At 48.9% G+C, this 17455-nt stretch overlaps 1 protein-coding gene across 11 annotated transcripts; it reads left to right on the plus strand.

Moving 5' to 3' along the window:
* Positions 1-2736: 2736 nt before the first annotated feature.
* On the plus strand, positions 2737-16895 carry RABL2B (RAB, member of RAS oncogene family like 2B). 11 transcript variants are annotated; one of them, XM_072742909.1, is made up of 11 exons: positions 2761-2848; positions 2957-3069; positions 4398-4560; positions 9635-9768; positions 10076-10273; positions 10790-10869; positions 11564-11643; positions 14748-14859; positions 15201-15298; positions 15642-15725; positions 15919-16895. In XM_072742909.1, the coding sequence occupies exons 7-11, from the start codon at positions 11602-11604 to the stop codon at positions 15997-15999; spliced, it is 417 nt and encodes a 138-aa protein (XP_072599010.1). In that variant the 5' UTR covers positions 2761-2848; positions 2957-3069; positions 4398-4560; positions 9635-9768; positions 10076-10273; positions 10790-10869; positions 11564-11601; the 3' UTR covers positions 16000-16895. The 11 variants fall into 11 exon arrangements, with proteins under 11 accessions (XP_072599009.1, XP_025875534.1, XP_025875532.1 ...); XM_072742913.1 differs by having other exon boundaries at positions 2763-2819; XM_072742911.1 differs by having other exon boundaries at positions 2766-2841.
* Positions 16896-17455: the final 560 nt, after the last annotated feature.

Raw genomic sequence — 17455 nt, forward strand, 5'->3', positions numbered from 1 at the left:
TAACCCTAACACCCTACCCTAACCCTAACCCAAACCCTAACCCCTAACACTAACCCTAAATCTAACCCCTAACCCTAACACTAACCCTAAACTAACGCCAAACCATATCCGTAACCCCTAACCCTAACCCCTAACCTTAACCCTAACCCCTAAATGGAACCCTAAACTCTAACCCCTAACCCTAACCGTCACACCTAACCCTAACCATAACCCTAACACTAACCCTAACAAACCTAACCCTAACCCTAACCGTTTAAACCTAACACTAACCCTCTAACACTAGTCCTAACCCTAACTCTAAACACTAACCCTAACCCACAAACTCTAACCCTAAACCCTAACCATAACATTAACCCAAACACCTAACACTAAACCTAACCCCTAACCCTAACACCTAACCCTAACGCTAATACCTAACCCTAACCCTAACAACTAACCCTAACCCCTAACACTGACCCTAACACCTAACCCTAACACCTACCCCTAACCTTAACCCTAACACCTAACACTAACCCTAACAACTAACCTAACCCCTAACCCTAAACCTAACACCTAACCCTAACACTCTACCCTAATCCTAACCCTAACCCAAACACTAACCCCTAACACTAACCCTAAATCTAACCCCTAACCCTAACACTAACCCTAAACTAACACCGAACCATATCCGTAACCCCTAACCCTAACCCCTAACCTTAACCCTAACCCTAACCCCTAAATGTACCCCTAAACCCTAACACCTAACACTAACCCTAACAACTAACCCTAACCCCAAACCCAAACCCTAACTCCTAACCCTAACCCTAACAAACCTAACCCTAACCCAAACACTAACCCCCTTACCCTAACCACCTTGACCCTAATCCTAACCCTAACCCCTAACCCTAACACTAACCCTAACCCGGGACCCTAACCCCGAACCCTAACTCAAACCAGGTAAGCCTAACCCTAACCCTAACCCCTAAACTAAACCCTAACCCTAACTCCTAATCCTAACCCCTAACCCTAACCCCTAAACATAACCCCTAACCCTAACCCCTAACCCTAACCCCTAACCCTAACGCTAATCCCTATCCCTAACCCTAACCCCTAACCCCATCCCTAACCATAACACTAACACTAACCCTAATGCAAATTAAAAAACCAAACCCTAACCCTAACAACCTTAACCCTAACTCCTAACCCTAAACCTAACCCTAAACCCTAACCTTAAAACCTAACCCAAACCCTAAAACCCTAACCCTAACCCCAAAGCCTAACCCTCACCCCTAACCCTAACCCTCTAACCCTAACCATAACCCCTAACCGTAACCCTATCACTAACGCTAACCCAAACCCTAAACCTAACCCTAACACCTAACCCCTAACCCTAAGCCAAACCCGAACCCTAAACCCTAACCCTAATGCTAACCCCTAACCCTAAAACCTAACCCTAATCCCTAACCCTGACCCTAACCGTAACAACCCAAACCTAACCCTATCCCTAACCCTAACAACCCTAAGCCCAACCCTAAAAAATCTAACCCTAACCCTTATCCTACAACTTAACCCTAACCCTAACCACAATACCCCTAACCCTAACAACCCTACCCATAACCCTAACCGTAACCCCTAGCCCTAACCCTTAACCCCTTCCTTACCCTAACCCTAAAACCTAACCCTAACCCTCTAACCCTAACCCCTAACTCTAACCCTATCACTAACGCTAACCTCTAACCCTAACCCCTAACCCTAATCCTAACCCTAACCCCTAACCTTAACCCTAACCCTAACCCCTAACCCTAACTCCTAACCTTAACTCTCGAACCTAACCGTAACGCTACCCAACTAACCGCTTACCCTCACTGTAGAGCCGTAACCCTAGCCTTAACCCCAACCCTAACTCTAATCTAACCCCTAACCCTAAACCCTAACTCTAAACCCTAATCATAACCCCTAACCTCTATCCCAACCCTTGCCTTAACCCTAATCCCTACAATCCAACACTGAACACTAACCCATGTTTTAATCGTAACCCCTTAACCCTATAACCCTAACCCTAAACACTAGCCTAACGCCTCGTTACCCTCTATCCCTAAACCGAACCGCTAACCTTTAGTAGTATGTCTAATTTTTTTCCTTAACAATAACCCCTAACCGCTAACCCTAATCCTACCTCTAAACCTAACCTCTAACCCTTAACCCTCACTCTAACTCTAATCCCTACCCCCATTCCTTTCCTCCTATCTTAAACGTACCCCTAATATCTAATCCCTTCTCTAACCCCTAGTTCCTAAACCCTAACCCTAATTTTATTGCATAACCCTAGCCCCTAACCGCAGCTCCTAACCCTAGTTTATCATCCTAACTCTAACCCTATCCTTAACCTTTATTCCTAACCCCTACCCTAACACCTAACGTCTAATCCCACCCTGAGCCTCACCTTGCCCGACCCCCCGACCATGTCCGAACCTGCCCTCCGGGACACCGCGCACCTCTCGTTCTCTCCCGCACCCCGTGGCCCCCGCGTCCACCGCCCCTCCCCTTTGCTCCGGACTCCCCCGCCCTCGCGACCTCCCGCCCTCCGCGGACTCCCGCCCTCCGCTGACGCCCCGCGCTCCGCGGACTCCCCGCAGACCCACCCGCCCTCTGGCCGACACCGCCGACCCAACCCGGGTGGAGAGCAGGGTCACCTGCGGAGTTGCCCCCGGCACCGCGCTAGCCACCCGCGCCCCGAGGGGTCCTTCAGGCTTTGGTCGGGCAGCCTTCCTCCGGGTCCTTGCGCCGTTGCGTAGCAGCTGCGAGGACGCTGACCGAGCCGGAAGCGGCGGCCTGGCCGAGTGAGCCGCGGCTGCCTGCGGGGTCCGAGGTGGACGGGGACGGGGCGGGGGGGGGGGCGGGGACCTGGACGGGGATGGGCGGGGGAATGGCCACCCGGGCCAACCTGCGGCGTCCGGGTCTTCCCTTGTTTCCCCAGGCGGCCGACCCAGCGTTGGGATCCGCCGGCCCTGGGCCCGGGGCGGGAGAAGGACGGGCCGTGGAGTCCACGCTGCCGTGTGAGGGCGACGGCGGCCCAGCCTGACCGGCAAGGTTGGTTCCCTGATGTGCGGAGTGCCCCGGGAATGCTGGTTGAACGGCAGAGAGCTTGCGCAGCGGATGGCGCGGACGGCGGCCACCGTGGCAGGTCCCCGAGCTTGCAGTGATGGCTCTGGACCAGGCCTTGGGACAGATAAGCCCGCTCCGGGGAGGAGGCGGAAGGGGCAGCCCCTCACCGTGCTCCGCAAGCATCTGCCCCTCCCCGGGGCTCCTCCTGAGGCCGAGGGTAGCGGAGGCACAGCAGTGCTGCAGCCAGCGAGCAGTGGCTTGTGCTGGCAGTTTCCACGCCGGGCGGGCAACGGCCCATCACCGCTCTTTCCGCAGTAGCCTCTGCGCGCCTCGTGTCTCCTTTCCTCCGAAGCCAGCACAAGGTCTGCTCATGGCGAAAGCTCAGCAGCAGCCTGAAGGCGGCATTTCTCTGTGCCTGATTAGCTCAGAGTCTGGGCTATTGCACATTCTTACTATAGATTGAAAAGTTATACTTGGCAGTGAAGAGAGAGATCAGACCTAGAGATCTCAGCAGGTGTGGGCACCAGATGGCTGGTGGTGTCTTGTACAGACGAAGAATGTAAAGACTGATGTTTACGGTGGGCAGGAATTAAGTATTTTTTCATGTTATTTGCCTCTTGTAGCAGAATCAATTAGTCCAAATCTGGTAGGAATTGCCTAACTGAGCCTGCTGCCAAGGGAAGCAGTGTCAGTAAAGGTACAGATTTGGCATCATCGCTATTTAGGAGATACTGGAAACTAGTAGAGATTAAAATAACCCTAGAGAATACCCACATGGAGAGAGAAAGAGGCAGCCAGTGATGGCAGCAGGGAGGAAAGTCAAGGGGAGGTGGAGGTGTGAGGTAGGTGATCAGGAATGCATATAAGATGTCTTTGGCTGTGGAGTCTGTTCAGTGAGGGAAGCTCAGGCCTACAGAGTGCTGTATCTGTCTCACATTGATTGTGTGACATGGGGACTACTTCTTGTCTTAGAACTTCTTGTCCTGTTCTACCGGTGAGAAAGCTTGCCCATGTGCAGCTTGTAAAGTACTGTCTTTCCACGTGGTAATGGGAGGTGTGGCCCTGAACATAGCTGCTTTAAGGAGATGACACAGGGTAAACCACCCGAAGAGGATTTGAGTGGGGACAAGATTACAGCCCCACAGTCCAGCAAGTGGCTACCAGGCTGGTGGTGAATAGAGAAGGATGTAAGTGTGTCCTCAGGCCTTTCTTTCATCGGCTCCTTCTTTCTCCTGTCCAGGAAGAGGAAAAAATAGATTTGGTTGAGGAGATTTCTCAACTCTTTAACAACAGCCTCTTCTTGATTTTCCCAGACGGGGACAATACCCGACACGCACACAACTACCCCAGGCTCAGCAGGCAGGAGCCAATGGCCAGCGACAGAGCCAAACCCTGTGAGCTCGACCAAGAGAAATACGATGCTGATGACAACGTGAAGATCATCTGCCTAGGGGACAGCGCTGTGGGCAAGTCCAAGTATGTTGGGAGCTGAGGGAAGAAAGACTAGGCCCAGAGCAGGTTGGGGTGGCACAGAGGAGCATGGCTTCTATAGGGGGTGATAAGGGAGCCTTCTTGGCTGGAGCTCAGGTATATGGGGGGGAGGGGGAACCAAGGGGATCACAGCAGCAGCCATGTGTGTTGGGGGAGGGGGCAGCCAGTCACAAGGACTGAGTACATAGAGCTTTTCCCTGAGTCCTGGAAGCAGATATTGGCCCAGTTACCCTGGAGACTACTGAAGCAGTCCAGGATGAGGTGGTGAGAGCTGGGGGGTCTTGCATGTTCCATGTGGGCCGAGAGTCTGTGAGTGGGAATGGAGACTGGTGACTGATTGATTAGAGGTGGTGCAGATGCCCTCTCGGAGGAGCTCTCCAAGATGAAGCAGAGTGGAAGGAAATGAGGACTGACTGGTCAGCTGGGGCATAGTCTGACTCTTAACCAACTCCAGTGCCCATGTGCCCAGTCAGGGACTCCCCAGCTGAGGAGCTGAAGGCGGGCTCTGAGTGCTGGCGGATCCCACATGTCCCCTCTGACTTCTCAGCAGGAGGGTAGACCAGACATCCGCTCAAGTCCTGTGTCCTAGCTGCTCCAGATCCACCTTGTCTTCCAGCTTCTTTGTTCAATAATTACCCTTGGATTCCAGGGGCTTTGCTGGATTCTAAGCCATCCTCGGGAATTCACATTCTCTCCACCCCACTCCATACGCAAATGCTGCAGGTCTAGTTCAGCGTGTTAAAATTGCTTTGACCATCCTCTGCAACATGTCTGTACAATGAAATGAGGGTGAGTGTTGTCGTTTGAGGAGATTGCACAGTAAATAACACTGCCTGTTTCCCAGCAAACAGGGAGCAGGAACGGCAGGCAGGTGGAGAGCAAGCTGGCAGCTTCCTTAGCAGAGGGGAGCTTTGGAGAGCCTGGCTTGTGGTGAGGCTCACGGTGGCCTGCCTGCTCAGCAGCACTGCCCAACCCCAAGTTCTGGTGCTAGTTTCTTACCAGCCTCACTTAGGACAACAACGAAAAATGGCCTTTCCTGACCTGCTCCTTAAGAGAGGTTAGCTCCAGATATGGTTTGCACCCTGACTCAGCCACTTAAGCTCCTGGCCCCCTGTTGTGTGGGTGGGGTGGAAGGGTAGCAAGGGTTACTTCACAGTGTTTTCTAAGTGACACCAAGGTGTGTCTTCATTGGGTCCTAGTTTTATCTTCCTGTCAGCCACTAGTTTGACCTGATAAAGAAAATTAATAAATACAAATCTTTGTTCAAAAACAGAATGGTTAACTTTAGATGCATTGCCTTTTTTGGGTGATGGCTTTTAGGATGTCATTTTCCCCTTGATCACTGTCCTCTGTTGTGCAAAAGAGGGCAAAGATGCACACCGTGCTAGGGCCGTGTATGGCATAAGCACAAACTGGAGTTGAGTAGGAGAGATTAATAAGCGGGGGATACACAGCCTGCCTGGTCCCATGCCTCCTTATCCCCAAGGGCCAGGAGAAGATGTGCTGGATGCCTGGTGAAAGGGGCTCCCAGAGGGGGCTCTGGCACCTGTGACACTTCACATGCTTCTGAGACAAGAGGGTAGAGAGACCATCACTCTTTCACTGCCCACTCTGATGAGATGAGTCTCTTGGACTCTGCTTTCCTCCTCCACTTCATAAGCACATGACCTCCCAAGGCAGGGTCTAAGCATAGCTCTGTTTCAGGGCCTCTGAATCTCTGGCAGCAGTACTTTCATTGGGTGATGTTCCTACTTCCATCTGTTATTTCTTATTTTGTTTTAAGATTTTATTTATTTATTATTTATTCATGAGAGACAGAGAGGCAGAGACATAGGCAGAGAGAGAAGCAGGCTCCATGCAGGGAGTCCGATGTGGGACTTGATCCCGGGACTCCAGGATCACGCCCTGGGCCGAAGGCAGATGCTCAACCGCTGAGCCACCCAGGCGTCCCCCATCTGTTATTTCTTTATAATATGGATGCTGTTTCTTGTTCATTGTAAATAGAATCTATCACCCTTGTACGAGGGAAGCTACAGTTTAAACCAGAGAAGTATAAAATCATGGCTAGAATGTATTCAATTTATAGAGGGATAAGGAGTGGCCCTTAACAGTTGTAGTCTAAAGAGAATGTTTAGAGCAGCCCTGTTTGTGACAGTGACAGTTGAGCAAAAATTTGAAGAAGGCAAGGGAAGAAGCCATGCATGAGGAGGAGCATTTCAGCTAGAGGAACTGGCTAGTGGCTAGAACAGAGAGGGAGCAGCAGGAAGACAATGTGAGAGGAGAGAGCAAAAGGGAGGGTCGGGCTGGGGATCTGAGGAGGCTTTGAACTGAAAAAATGGGAAAACATGAGATGGTTCGAGCAGAGGAGTGACCAAGTCTGAATAATTTTTTAACTGGATGACTGACCAAGTTCAGAATAGGTGTTTCTCTCAATCATCAATAGATCAAGCAGGGAAAGAAAGTAGTAAGCAAACATTATGACAGCACATTTATCAAGGTTGACTATTCAGAGAGAGATAGATTATATTTAAGACTTTCTATAAAGATGACTAATTTTGTAGAGTACCTTTCCACTTACTGGCACTTGTTGGTGCTTATTGGCTATTGGAACTCCTCTTTTGTGAGATGGGTCTTTAAATCAGTTGCCTATTTTTACTGAATTATCTTTTTATGATTGACTTGTAGGAATATCTTCAGACGTTCTGAACCTTCTTCCAGTCTGTGGCTTTTCACTCCATTACTGGTGTATTTTGATGAACGGAAACATTTAATTTTAATAAATTAAATTGTTAAAAAATTAAAAATGTTGAGCTTTATTGAGATGTAATTGATATTTGAGATTGTTAAGGTGTATGCCATGATTTAACATACCTACATACATGCAAAATGATTGCCACAGTAAGATTTGTTAACACATCCATCACTTCACGTTGTTATCTTTTTTGTGTGTGGGTGTGTGACAAACACTGAAGATTTAATCTCTTAGCAGCTTTCAAGGACATGATGCAGTGTTGTTAACTGTAGTCAGTGTGCTGTGCATTAGGTCCTCAGAACTTATCCATCTTATAAGTTTGTAGCCTTTGACCAACACCTCCCATGTCTCTGTGCCATGGAATATTATTCAGCCTTTTAAAAAGAAGGAAATCTTGCCATTTGTGACAAGATGGATCTTGAGGGTATTATTTTAAGTGAAATGAGTCAGAAAAAGAGAAATACTGTATGATCTTACATATACATGGAATCTTTTAAAAAAAGAAGAAGAAGAAGAGAAAGGAGGAGGAGGAGGAAAGATGTAAGCTCATAGATACAACAGGTGGGTGGCTGCCAGAGGTGCCGGCAGGGTTGGGAGTAAAGGGGGTCAAAAGGAACAAACTTCCAGTTTAAATAAGTAAGTTGTAGGAATGTAATGTGTGACCTGGTGACTATAGTTAATAGCAATATTAACTGTCCTGTATATCTGAAAGTTGCTAAGAGAGTAATCTGGAAGTTCTCATCACAAGAAAAAAAAAATTCTATAGCTATGTTTGGTGATGGCTGTTAACTACGCTTATTTTGGTGATCATTTTTGGTGAATGATGTAAGATAGAGATCCAGTTTCATTCTTTTGTACATGGATTTCTATTTTTCTTAACACCATTTATTGAAGATATCATCCTTTCTCCATTGTGTATTCTCGGTTTATTTCTGGTCAAATATTTGACCATATTTGCTTGGGTTTATTTGTGGGCTCACTGTTCTGTTCCATTGGTCTAAGTATCTGATCTTATGGGATTATCATGAAGATTTGATCTTATATTCTAAAAGTTTTATAGTTTCAGCTCTTAAGTTTAGGTCTTTGATTCATTTTGAGTTAACTTTTGTATATGGTGTGAGGGAAGGGATCCACCTTCATTCTTTGGCGTGGGAATGTCCACTTTTCATAACATCATTTAAGAGACTCTTCCTTTCCCATTGAATGGTCTTTGGCACCCTTGTCAGAAATCATTTGACCATATGTGAGGGTTTCATTCTGAGCTCTCTATTCAATTCGTCTGTATGTCCATATTTATGCCAGTACCACACTGTTGAGTATTGTAGCTTTGTATGAAGTCTTGACCTCAGGGAAATGTGATTTCCTCAATTTTGTTACTCTCTCACAAGATTGTTCTGGCTACTTAGGATCCCTTGAAATTCCATATGAATTGAGATGCCTGGGTAGCTTAGCGATTGGGCCCCTGCCTTCCACCCAGGGCGTGATCCTGGAGTCCCTGGATTGAATCTCACGTTGGGCTCCCTGCATGGAGCCCGCTTCTCTGTCTGCCTGTGTCTCTGCCTCTCATAAATAAATAAACTCTTTTTTAAAAATCCCATATGAATTTTGAGATGTGTTATTTCTGCAAAAATGTCTTTGGGACTTGAATAAGGATTAGGTTGAGTCTGTGGACAGCTGTCTGGCTTGTGGAGGCTTTTCCCCCTGGATGATCATGGTGCTGCCTAAGGCTGGGTTTCCTCCCTGGCCTCCAGGAGCCCAATCCATAAAGGGGCTGGGGACTTTGCTTTGGGCAAGGTTATCTATCTAACAACAGTAAGCCTTCTAATCCATAAGGACTGATGTTTTTCCATTTATTTAGGTCTTGTTTGATTTCTTTCCACAGGGTTTTATAGTTCTAGTGTACAAGTATTATGTCTCATTGGTTAAATTTCCTTTCTATATTGCTCATTGCCAGTGTATAGAAATACAACTTATTTTTGTGTGTGGATTTTATATCTTCCAACTTTGCTGAATTTATTAGCTCTATTACTTTCTTTGTGGACTCTAGAGTTTTCTATAAAATTATCTATGAAGAAAAATAATTTTACTTCCATCTTTCGGATGCCTTTTATTTAATTTTCTTGCATATGTGCTGGTGTTAGGAAGAGGGTTGGAGGGCAGTTCCCAAAGGGAAATTCTGGCTGTGGAGTGACATAGGGGGTGGGTGCAGTTGGCCCTAGGTCGTTAGCCTGGACAGGTTGATGCTGTGGGGCAAGGAGGAGGGAGGTTGGAAGATGTACCTGACCACCTTACGCACTGTCCTTACAGACTTATGGAAAGGTTTCTCATGGATGGATTGTATCCTTCACGGGTTGTTCCTCGTTCCTGTGCCCTTTCTCCGTCGTGCCAGCTCAGCCTCACTGTTTACCCCTTTGCTCCAGTGGTCCAGGGAGGAGGGATAGGTGAGTGAATGCACAGTTTTCATGCATACTTGCTCCTTACCAGCTGGCAGCACGCATAACTGATGCTGTGTATTCGGAGCTTACTCATATTTGCATTTGCTTTATATCAGGAAGACAGTAGGTCGGCTACCAGCACTTGATCACATGCCTGGATTCAAACTCCTTCTTGGTAGCTCTGGCCTTGGGCAAGTCATTTAACCTCTCTGACCTCAAAACTTGGGCTAATATCTTAAAATTCTCTGGTATGAATGAACTTTGTAAATCAGGAGCTGCTCCCTCCCTCCCATGGATTGTCCACATTGTCTAGGTTTGGAGTGAGACACTCCCTGGCAACCAGGATGGATTTAAAAGGCTTCCCAGGTGAATCTACTGGGAACCATGGCAGAAGAGAGCCCTGGAGGGGCCCCACTCCCTGCTCTGGGCCCTGGCCCCCAGCCCCCCAAGGTGGAATCTGAGTGTATCTTGCTTCACCTCATACCAAGTGTTCTTTTGCCCTCGCCTGTCTGTATCCTCCCAGCTTGCTGATGAAACCACCCTGTGCTCTGCAGCTTCAGGAAGTCTCGTTCCCCAGGCTCTTTGTCAGGGTTTCACACAGGCAGTTCATAAACAGCCTGTCAGCTGTCTGGCTTGTGGAGGCTTTTCCCCCCAGATGATCATGGTGCTGCCTAAGGCTGGGTTTCCTCTCTGGCCTCCAGGAGCCCAATCCATAAAGGGGCTGGGGCACCCATGGTTGCATTTTCCAACAGCATGCTGTTTATGACGGCTTCTCTGTAAAGTTCCATTCCATGTTGTACCTGTTACTTAGAGGGCCAGGACACACCCCCAGCTTTTCCTGCCCCTTGCCTTTCCACAGAGTTTGTGCCAGTGATACTTAAAGCTGATCCTCTGCCTGCAACATTCATTCAATTTATAAAGAACTCCAGAAAGAAGAGGGCCAGTTTCATGACACCAGTGCCCTCCCCCACCAAGTACCTTCCATGCCTTCCTTTTTGTTCATCTCTATTCCTTAACGTGAATGCAGTCGGCCACAGCAGCTGTCCACATACGCCCTGACCCTGTACAAGCACACAGCCACGGTGGACGGCAAGACCATCCTTGTAGGTGAGCAGCACATGGCTGGGCCATGGACTTTCAAGGGGGAGGGGTGGGGAGGGTAGAGAAGTCTGTGGGAGAGAGTCAGGGAGGAAATGAAACCCCCGGCGGAGAGGAGGGTTGATAGGGAGGACCCTGAGAGCCCAGAGGCCAGGGAGGAGCGAGGAGGCACACAGGCCTCAGTTCCAGCTCTCTGACCTGGTATTCTAATATAGCCAGTGTAAAGAAATAACAACTATAGTCTGAGTATTATCTTCCACAAAAGGTTTTTACTTTGTATGACAGTACCACCTCCTGCTTGGCTAGGCCACGCATCCTACCTGGCTATGCCTATTTATCATCTGTGGTCCACACACGTGGGAAGTCAGCCTAGTTTCGACCTTGGAGGGCCTTGCATCTTGTGGGCAGGGGCGGGGAAACCTACCTTCTCCCTTTGGGACTTCCTGTCCGCACTCTTCCCTCCTCCTGGCCTGGCCATATGTTTCCCTCTTACCCACCCCCAGGCACACAGGCATACACAGACCTCCCATGACCCAGGTGCATTGTGTCCTGAAGACACATATATGTGAGCTGTATGGTCTTGTTCCTCCGTGTCTTCCCCCACATGTTGTGTTTCTGCACAGAGGTCAGCATAGAGAAAATCAGGGTGTCTGGGTCTCTCTGCCCTCCAGCCCCATCAGACAGAGTTGTGTTTATGTTGCAGACTTTTGGGACACAGCAGGCCAAGAGCGGTTCCAGAGCATGCACGCCTCCTACTACTACAAGGCCCATGCCTGCATCATGGTATGAAACCAGCTGGGCAATGATCAAAGGCTCTGGGCAAGCTTGATGGGTCACCCAGCAGTGCTGAGCCCTCACCGAGGCTGGGTACTGGGAGAGAGGGCATCAGGGCAGCCTGGGGTGGTTTCTCAGTGAGAACATGCCCAAGTGAGCTTCTCTTCAAGTGGAGCTGGATGAGGAACCCCCATCCAGGGGGTAAAGCACATCCAGGGCCTCAGCATCAGGCATGGCATCTAAGAGGTAAATATAGTCCTTCCCTGATGGAGCCACCTACCCAGATAGGCTCCCAAGGCCTCCTCGACTGTCACCTGATGCTGCTCCCAAACCAGCCCTTCTCCTCTGTGCCGTCTAGAACACAGTCTTTAGGGGTTCCCCATAGCTACAGGGTCAGAAGTGTCATAACAATACCCGAGGGAGAAGCAGAGAAGCACAGGAGAGCTGTGCAAGCCTATGTCCTGAGGGCCTCCTGCCCAGAGCCCTGGCTCCATTCACAGACTCCACTAATCCTTAACATAAAATCTCTTGAAATTTTCCAAATTGTAATATTGGTACCTATAAGAGGACAGAACGAGAAGCTGACTGGGTAGGGCACATGGCGGCAGTGCAGGGCAGTGCCTCATCTGGAGGCTCACTTAGGCAATGTCTCTGACCCTGGAGAACCAGGGAGAGCTGGCCATGTCTGTCTCAGTTCTGCACTGGCATTTGGAGCAATGAGCTTACCTCCATTCTCCCTCCAAGGCAGGAGGGAGTAACTTCTCCATTGGCTCCATTGGGACACTCTTCTGAGGGTCCAAATGACACCTGGGGGTGTCTGTCCTGCCAGCATTCCTACATGCCTGTATGTGCAGCTGTCTGCTGCATGGGACCTGGCAGGTAGAAAGTGCTCACCTTGTGGTGACCTTAGGGGATCTGATAGTCCCAGAGGGAGTTGGGACTGTCGTCACACTGTCCACTTTGAAACCCTACTGGGGATGCTCCTCATCCCAGCCAGCACTTCCTCAGCTCCCAAAACAAACAGAAGTAGCTCAGGAAATCAGACCTGCATGAAAGACCAGGTGACTGATGATGATCATAGGAGGCAGCCTGATGTGAAGCAGATTCCAGAAGATTCATTACAAGTGTGCTTTATAGGGAATTCAAGACAACATGGTCATTTGTTGAAATGGGGCCTGGGTGTACTGTGGAGGAGCCTCCTAGGTGGACCTCTTGCTGCCTCAGCCGTGACAGCTGCTAACCCAAACCCAGGGCAAGCCCCTGGTGCTGGGTGAGGTCCATTTGCTCCCATGAAGGACTGGGTGATTCAGAAGGAAGAGCAGCCACTCTAACAGGTTACAGGGCTGTCCACCATGATCCACTGTTGTGCTGGGCAGTTTGGGCCTGTGATGTGAGCCCATCCCAGAGGATGGCTTAGAAGCAGGAGGCTGGCTTTTAAGGAGCTCCCACCAGGGGTTTGAAGGACCCCATCCTTGCAGCAGTAATTCCAGGCATCTCAGGACTTCTGGCCTCCCCTGCCCTTAGAGCGAGTCTGTAGTGCTCATGCTTATGGCTAATATTTCAAAGCAGATAAAAACTATAAATCATAAAATGTTAATCAAGTTACAAGCTACAAGATAATAAAAGATAGTCTTTCCAACTCCGGCCACTGTAGTAGGAGGAGCTGCTACCATGTCCACCCTCCTGCAGTGGATGGTCGTGCAGAACTGCTCCAGCTTCCTGATCAAGAGGATGAAGCAGACGTCCAGCACTGAGCCTTAGTATCCTAAGGCTCGCAGCTGCTTCCCTTCAAGGGTCCAGTTCGCCTCAAGACAGCGGCGTGGAGCTGGCACCCGAAGACAAGGTGTAATGGTGCTTGGGAGGCGGAGATCCAGCCGGTGACAACTCGCCATCTCCTGCGTGCAGACCACTTTCTGTAGCACCGGGCAGATGTGCAAGAACAAGCATTGCCTAGATGTGTGCACCTTGGCCACTCGCAGGGCCAGCGCCATCCTGCGTAGCTAGGATCCCCTGCTGGGGAAGAGGAAGCCACCCGCCCAACTCCAAAGCAATAAAGATGTCAACCACCTCAAAATAAGAATAATAGATTAAAATTACTTTTAAAAGGTTTAAAATACAAAATGAACAACAGGTTAAACAAAAGTTTAAAATTAAAAGCACATTGATGGTGGATGCCTGGGTGGCTCAGTCAGTTGATTGCAGCTCAGGTCATGCTCTCAGTTGGTCAGATGGATCCCCACATCAGGCTGTTCTCAGTGTGGAGTCTGCAGGAGTTTCTCCCTCTCCCTGTCCCTTTGCTTGCAGTGTCTCTCAGATGAATAAGTAAAATCTTTAAAAAATAAAAAAAGGTACACCAATAGTAACTACATAGAAACTTTAGAGGCACTTGAAATTATAACAGCAATTTTTTAAAGATTGATTGGTTGATTGATTTTAGAGCATGTGCATGCGAGATAGGGGAAGGGCAGAGGGAGAGGAGGGAGACTCTCAGGCAGACTCTACACTGTGCATGGGGCCCGGTGCAAGGCTTGTCCTCACAACCTACAGATCGTGACCTGAGCCAAAACCAAGAGTTGGTTGCTCAACCAACTGACTAAGCCACCTCAGGGACCCACAAAGGAATTTTAAGACACAGTTTAAGCAATAATAGGCTAAGAAAAAAATTACAATTTGTAACAGACTATATTGATTAGTACTATGATACATCTTGATTAAAATAGGTACACAGGGGCACGTGGGTAGCTCAGTCTGTGAAGTGTCTGCCTTCAGCTCAGGTCATGATCCCAGGGCCCGGGATCGAGTCTCACATCAGATTCCCTGCTCTGTGAGGAGTCTGCTCCTCCCTCTGTCCCCTCCCCCCAATCATGCTCTCTCTTGCTCGCTCTCAAATAAATAAATTCCTTTAAAAAAAAAAAAAATAGGTACACAGGATTAGGTGGCAAGATAATAAAACAAGTAAACATTAAAAACCACTTTTGGGTCTGGAGGTTCTGGGGGCTTCCCTGAGAAAGGCAGCCCCCCAAAGCTGCCCAGCTGCTTGTGTGTGTGTCAGGTGTGGATGGTATGCAGACCCTGACACACCTAAGCTGTTTTCCTTCCTCTGTTCGTTGCAGGTGTTTGATGTGCAGAGGAAGGTAACCTACAAGAACCTGAGCACCTGGTATACGGAGCTTCGGGAGTTCAGGCCAGAGATCCCATGCATCCTGGTGGCCAATAAAATTGATGGTGGGGTCATCCCTGCATCTAGGTGTCCACAATCCATGGGGGACCCACCACCACATGTTTATTCCTCTATTCCTGGGACAGTAAACCTTCAGTGATCTGTCCTTCCCCCCAAATTACAGCCCTTATTTGCTTGCCATCAGTCTCTTTCCAGTAAAGATGCCAACTGAGCCAATCTTCCCTCTTCCCAAGACACAGTTCCCTGTTCCATGAACTCTTCCTAGGACATGTCCCCTGATTGTCCCTGTCTGTCCAACTTTCTGGAATTGTCTCTAGTGACCCACTCTGCAAAACCCTCTCCCTTTCCCTTGATGACAGGCCAGTGTCCTCCCTTCTCTCTACAGCAGATATAAAGATGACCCAAAAGAGCTTCAGTTTTGCCAGGAAGTTCTCCCTCCCCCTGTACTTTGTCTCAGCTGCTGATGGTACCAATGTTGTGAAGGTAATGGTGGACTGCAGAGCTTAGGGAAGGCCAAGTGGTCAAGGGATCAGGGAAGCTACTAAGAGGAGGGCTGGCTGCAGGGACAGTGGGGAGGACAGACGTTGCTGCACGGGCCGTGAGTGGGCAAGCCAGAGCCAGGGGTGATAGGAAAGGATCATTGTTCTGACAGTAGGGGAGGTGATGGGCCTGGGCTTGGTGAGAGAAAGTACATTGATTGGGAGAAGGTGAATTGAGGGGTGACCTTGCTGACTTTAGGGGTGGAGTGTTGTGTGGACACAGGACCAGAACAGGGCACAGGGACCCACAGCCGTGTCTTCTCCCCGCCACCTCACCCTATCCCCAGCTCTTCAATGACGCGATTCGATTAGCTGTGTCTTACAAACACAACTCCCGGGACTTCATGGACGAGGTTTTGCAGGAGCTTGAGGTAGGTCAGGCCGAAATGTTGGGTGGGCTAAAGAAGACAGCCTCTCTGCAGAGGGATGTGGAACGTAAGCCAGTAGAGCGGCTCCTGCTGGGCCTGGCAGGCGGCACATGCTCGTTGTGTCTGCGCCCCTGGAAGTGCCAGAGCCACACTGGGCAGATTCAGGGCCAGGCCTTACCCACAGCCTTGTCCACAGAACTTTGATTTGGAGCCGAAGGAGGAGGATGCACCAGACCAAGAGCAGCGTGGCAGCACGGAGAGCCCCTCCCCTTCCTGAGTCAGAGAAGGAAGCCTGTTTGCATGGACTTTGGGGAGGGGGGTATCCTTCAGAATACCCTCCACTCAGCCGCCCTCTAGCTATGAACGGAAGCATTGTTGCAGGCCATCCCCCTCACCGTCTCCCTCCCCCACTGCCCTGGCCGGTGATTCCTGTCCTTTCCACAGCTGTCCCTCCCCTGCGCCCAGGGATGGGGGGGGGGGGAGTCTGCAGCAGCAAGCACCCTCGACAGGTGTGAGAGATCCTGAGAGCAGCAAACCCTGAAGCAAAATTAGGGATCAGTAGCCTAAGCCTCCCCAGGCTGCACAGAGGCAGGGAAGAGCTTTGTGTGTCTCAAATAAAAGGAAATGGAGGTGTGTTTTCTCTCCCAGAACTGACCTCAGGGCTTATTCATTGCCTTTCCACCAAGGGAATGATTTCTAATCCCTGATGGCCCCTATTCCCACCCCTACAGATTTGTGGGGCATCCATTCTTTTTCCTCTTTAGTCTCCCAACCAACTTTTTTTAGAAATGGTTTTGATCCCCCAGCCTTTTCAGGAGCTCTTCTGGGCACCCGTGTCTCACTGGCCTACTGAGGCCCAGATCATAGGACAGGTTTGCTGGTACAGCCCAGGGAAACAGGTGACAAGTCCTGCCACCCTTGCCAGTACCACGGAGCTCACCCATCTAGATTGTAAGAAGAGCTTCCCTTTAAAGCTCCGACATCAGCAGATGATACTTTCCTGCCTTTTTTTTTTAGGACTGTGATGGGTACTGCCTCATGGGGCAGGGGTAAGGGCTGCCCTACTGCCTTTCCCACTTCCCTCCAACACGTGTTCACTAGTGTGTATGATCATCTTGTGCATCATCATTTCTGTTGTTTTCATTTTTATAGTAAAGTTTGAATTAACATAAACATTGCATGTTTGTGCATGTTTATGGTTCTGGATCTCACTGAGCAAAAAGCCACAAAAAAACTTGTAACCATCAGTTAGATGAATGAGGGAGGCAAGGGCAACTGGGTCAGCTCTGCTGTAATAGAAACCATTGCAATGGAATTTTGCTTTTTTTTTTTTTTTAAGATTTTATTTATTAGAAAGATAGCATAAGCAGGGGGAAAGGCAAAGGGAGAAATAGACTCTCCACTGAGCAGGGAGTCTGACATGGGGCTCAATCTCAGGACCCCAAGATCATGACCTGAGCTGAAGGCAGACGCTTAACACACTGAGCCACCTAGGTGCCCTGGAATTTAGCGTTTTAAAAAGAATGAGTAAAAAAAAAAAAAAAGAGTAAAAATAAATAAATAAATAAATAAAAATAAAAAGAATGAGTATTTGGAAAGAAAAAGAAACAAAAACAAACCTTATTTGCCTTTAAATTACTAATACTTAATAATTTCAATGAAAAAGATATAACTTGACCTGAGATTTTGAGGAATGTGTTACCCTGAGCTTTTAAAAACTATTGGGGGCGAGG

This window comes from Vulpes vulpes, chromosome 16 (genome assembly GCF_048418805.1).
Source record: "Vulpes vulpes isolate BD-2025 chromosome 16, VulVul3, whole genome shotgun sequence".
In the NCBI taxonomy this organism is placed as follows: domain Eukaryota; kingdom Metazoa; phylum Chordata; class Mammalia; order Carnivora; family Canidae; genus Vulpes; species Vulpes vulpes.

Bases quoted from the DNA above. Each gene is read 5' to 3' on its own strand.
- RABL2B (XM_026019749.2), top strand. From the start codon at position 4,454: ATGGCCAGCGACAGAGCCAAACCCTGTGAGCTCGACCAAGAGAAATAC. The intron at 11,644-14,747 runs GTATGAAACCAG...TGTTCGTTGCAG, and splicing joins AGGCCCATGCCTGCATCATG to GTGTTTGATGTGCAGAGGAA. The intron at 14,860-15,200 runs GTGGGGTCATCC...TTCTCTCTACAG, and splicing joins GGTGGCCAATAAAATTGATG to CAGATATAAAGATGACCCAA.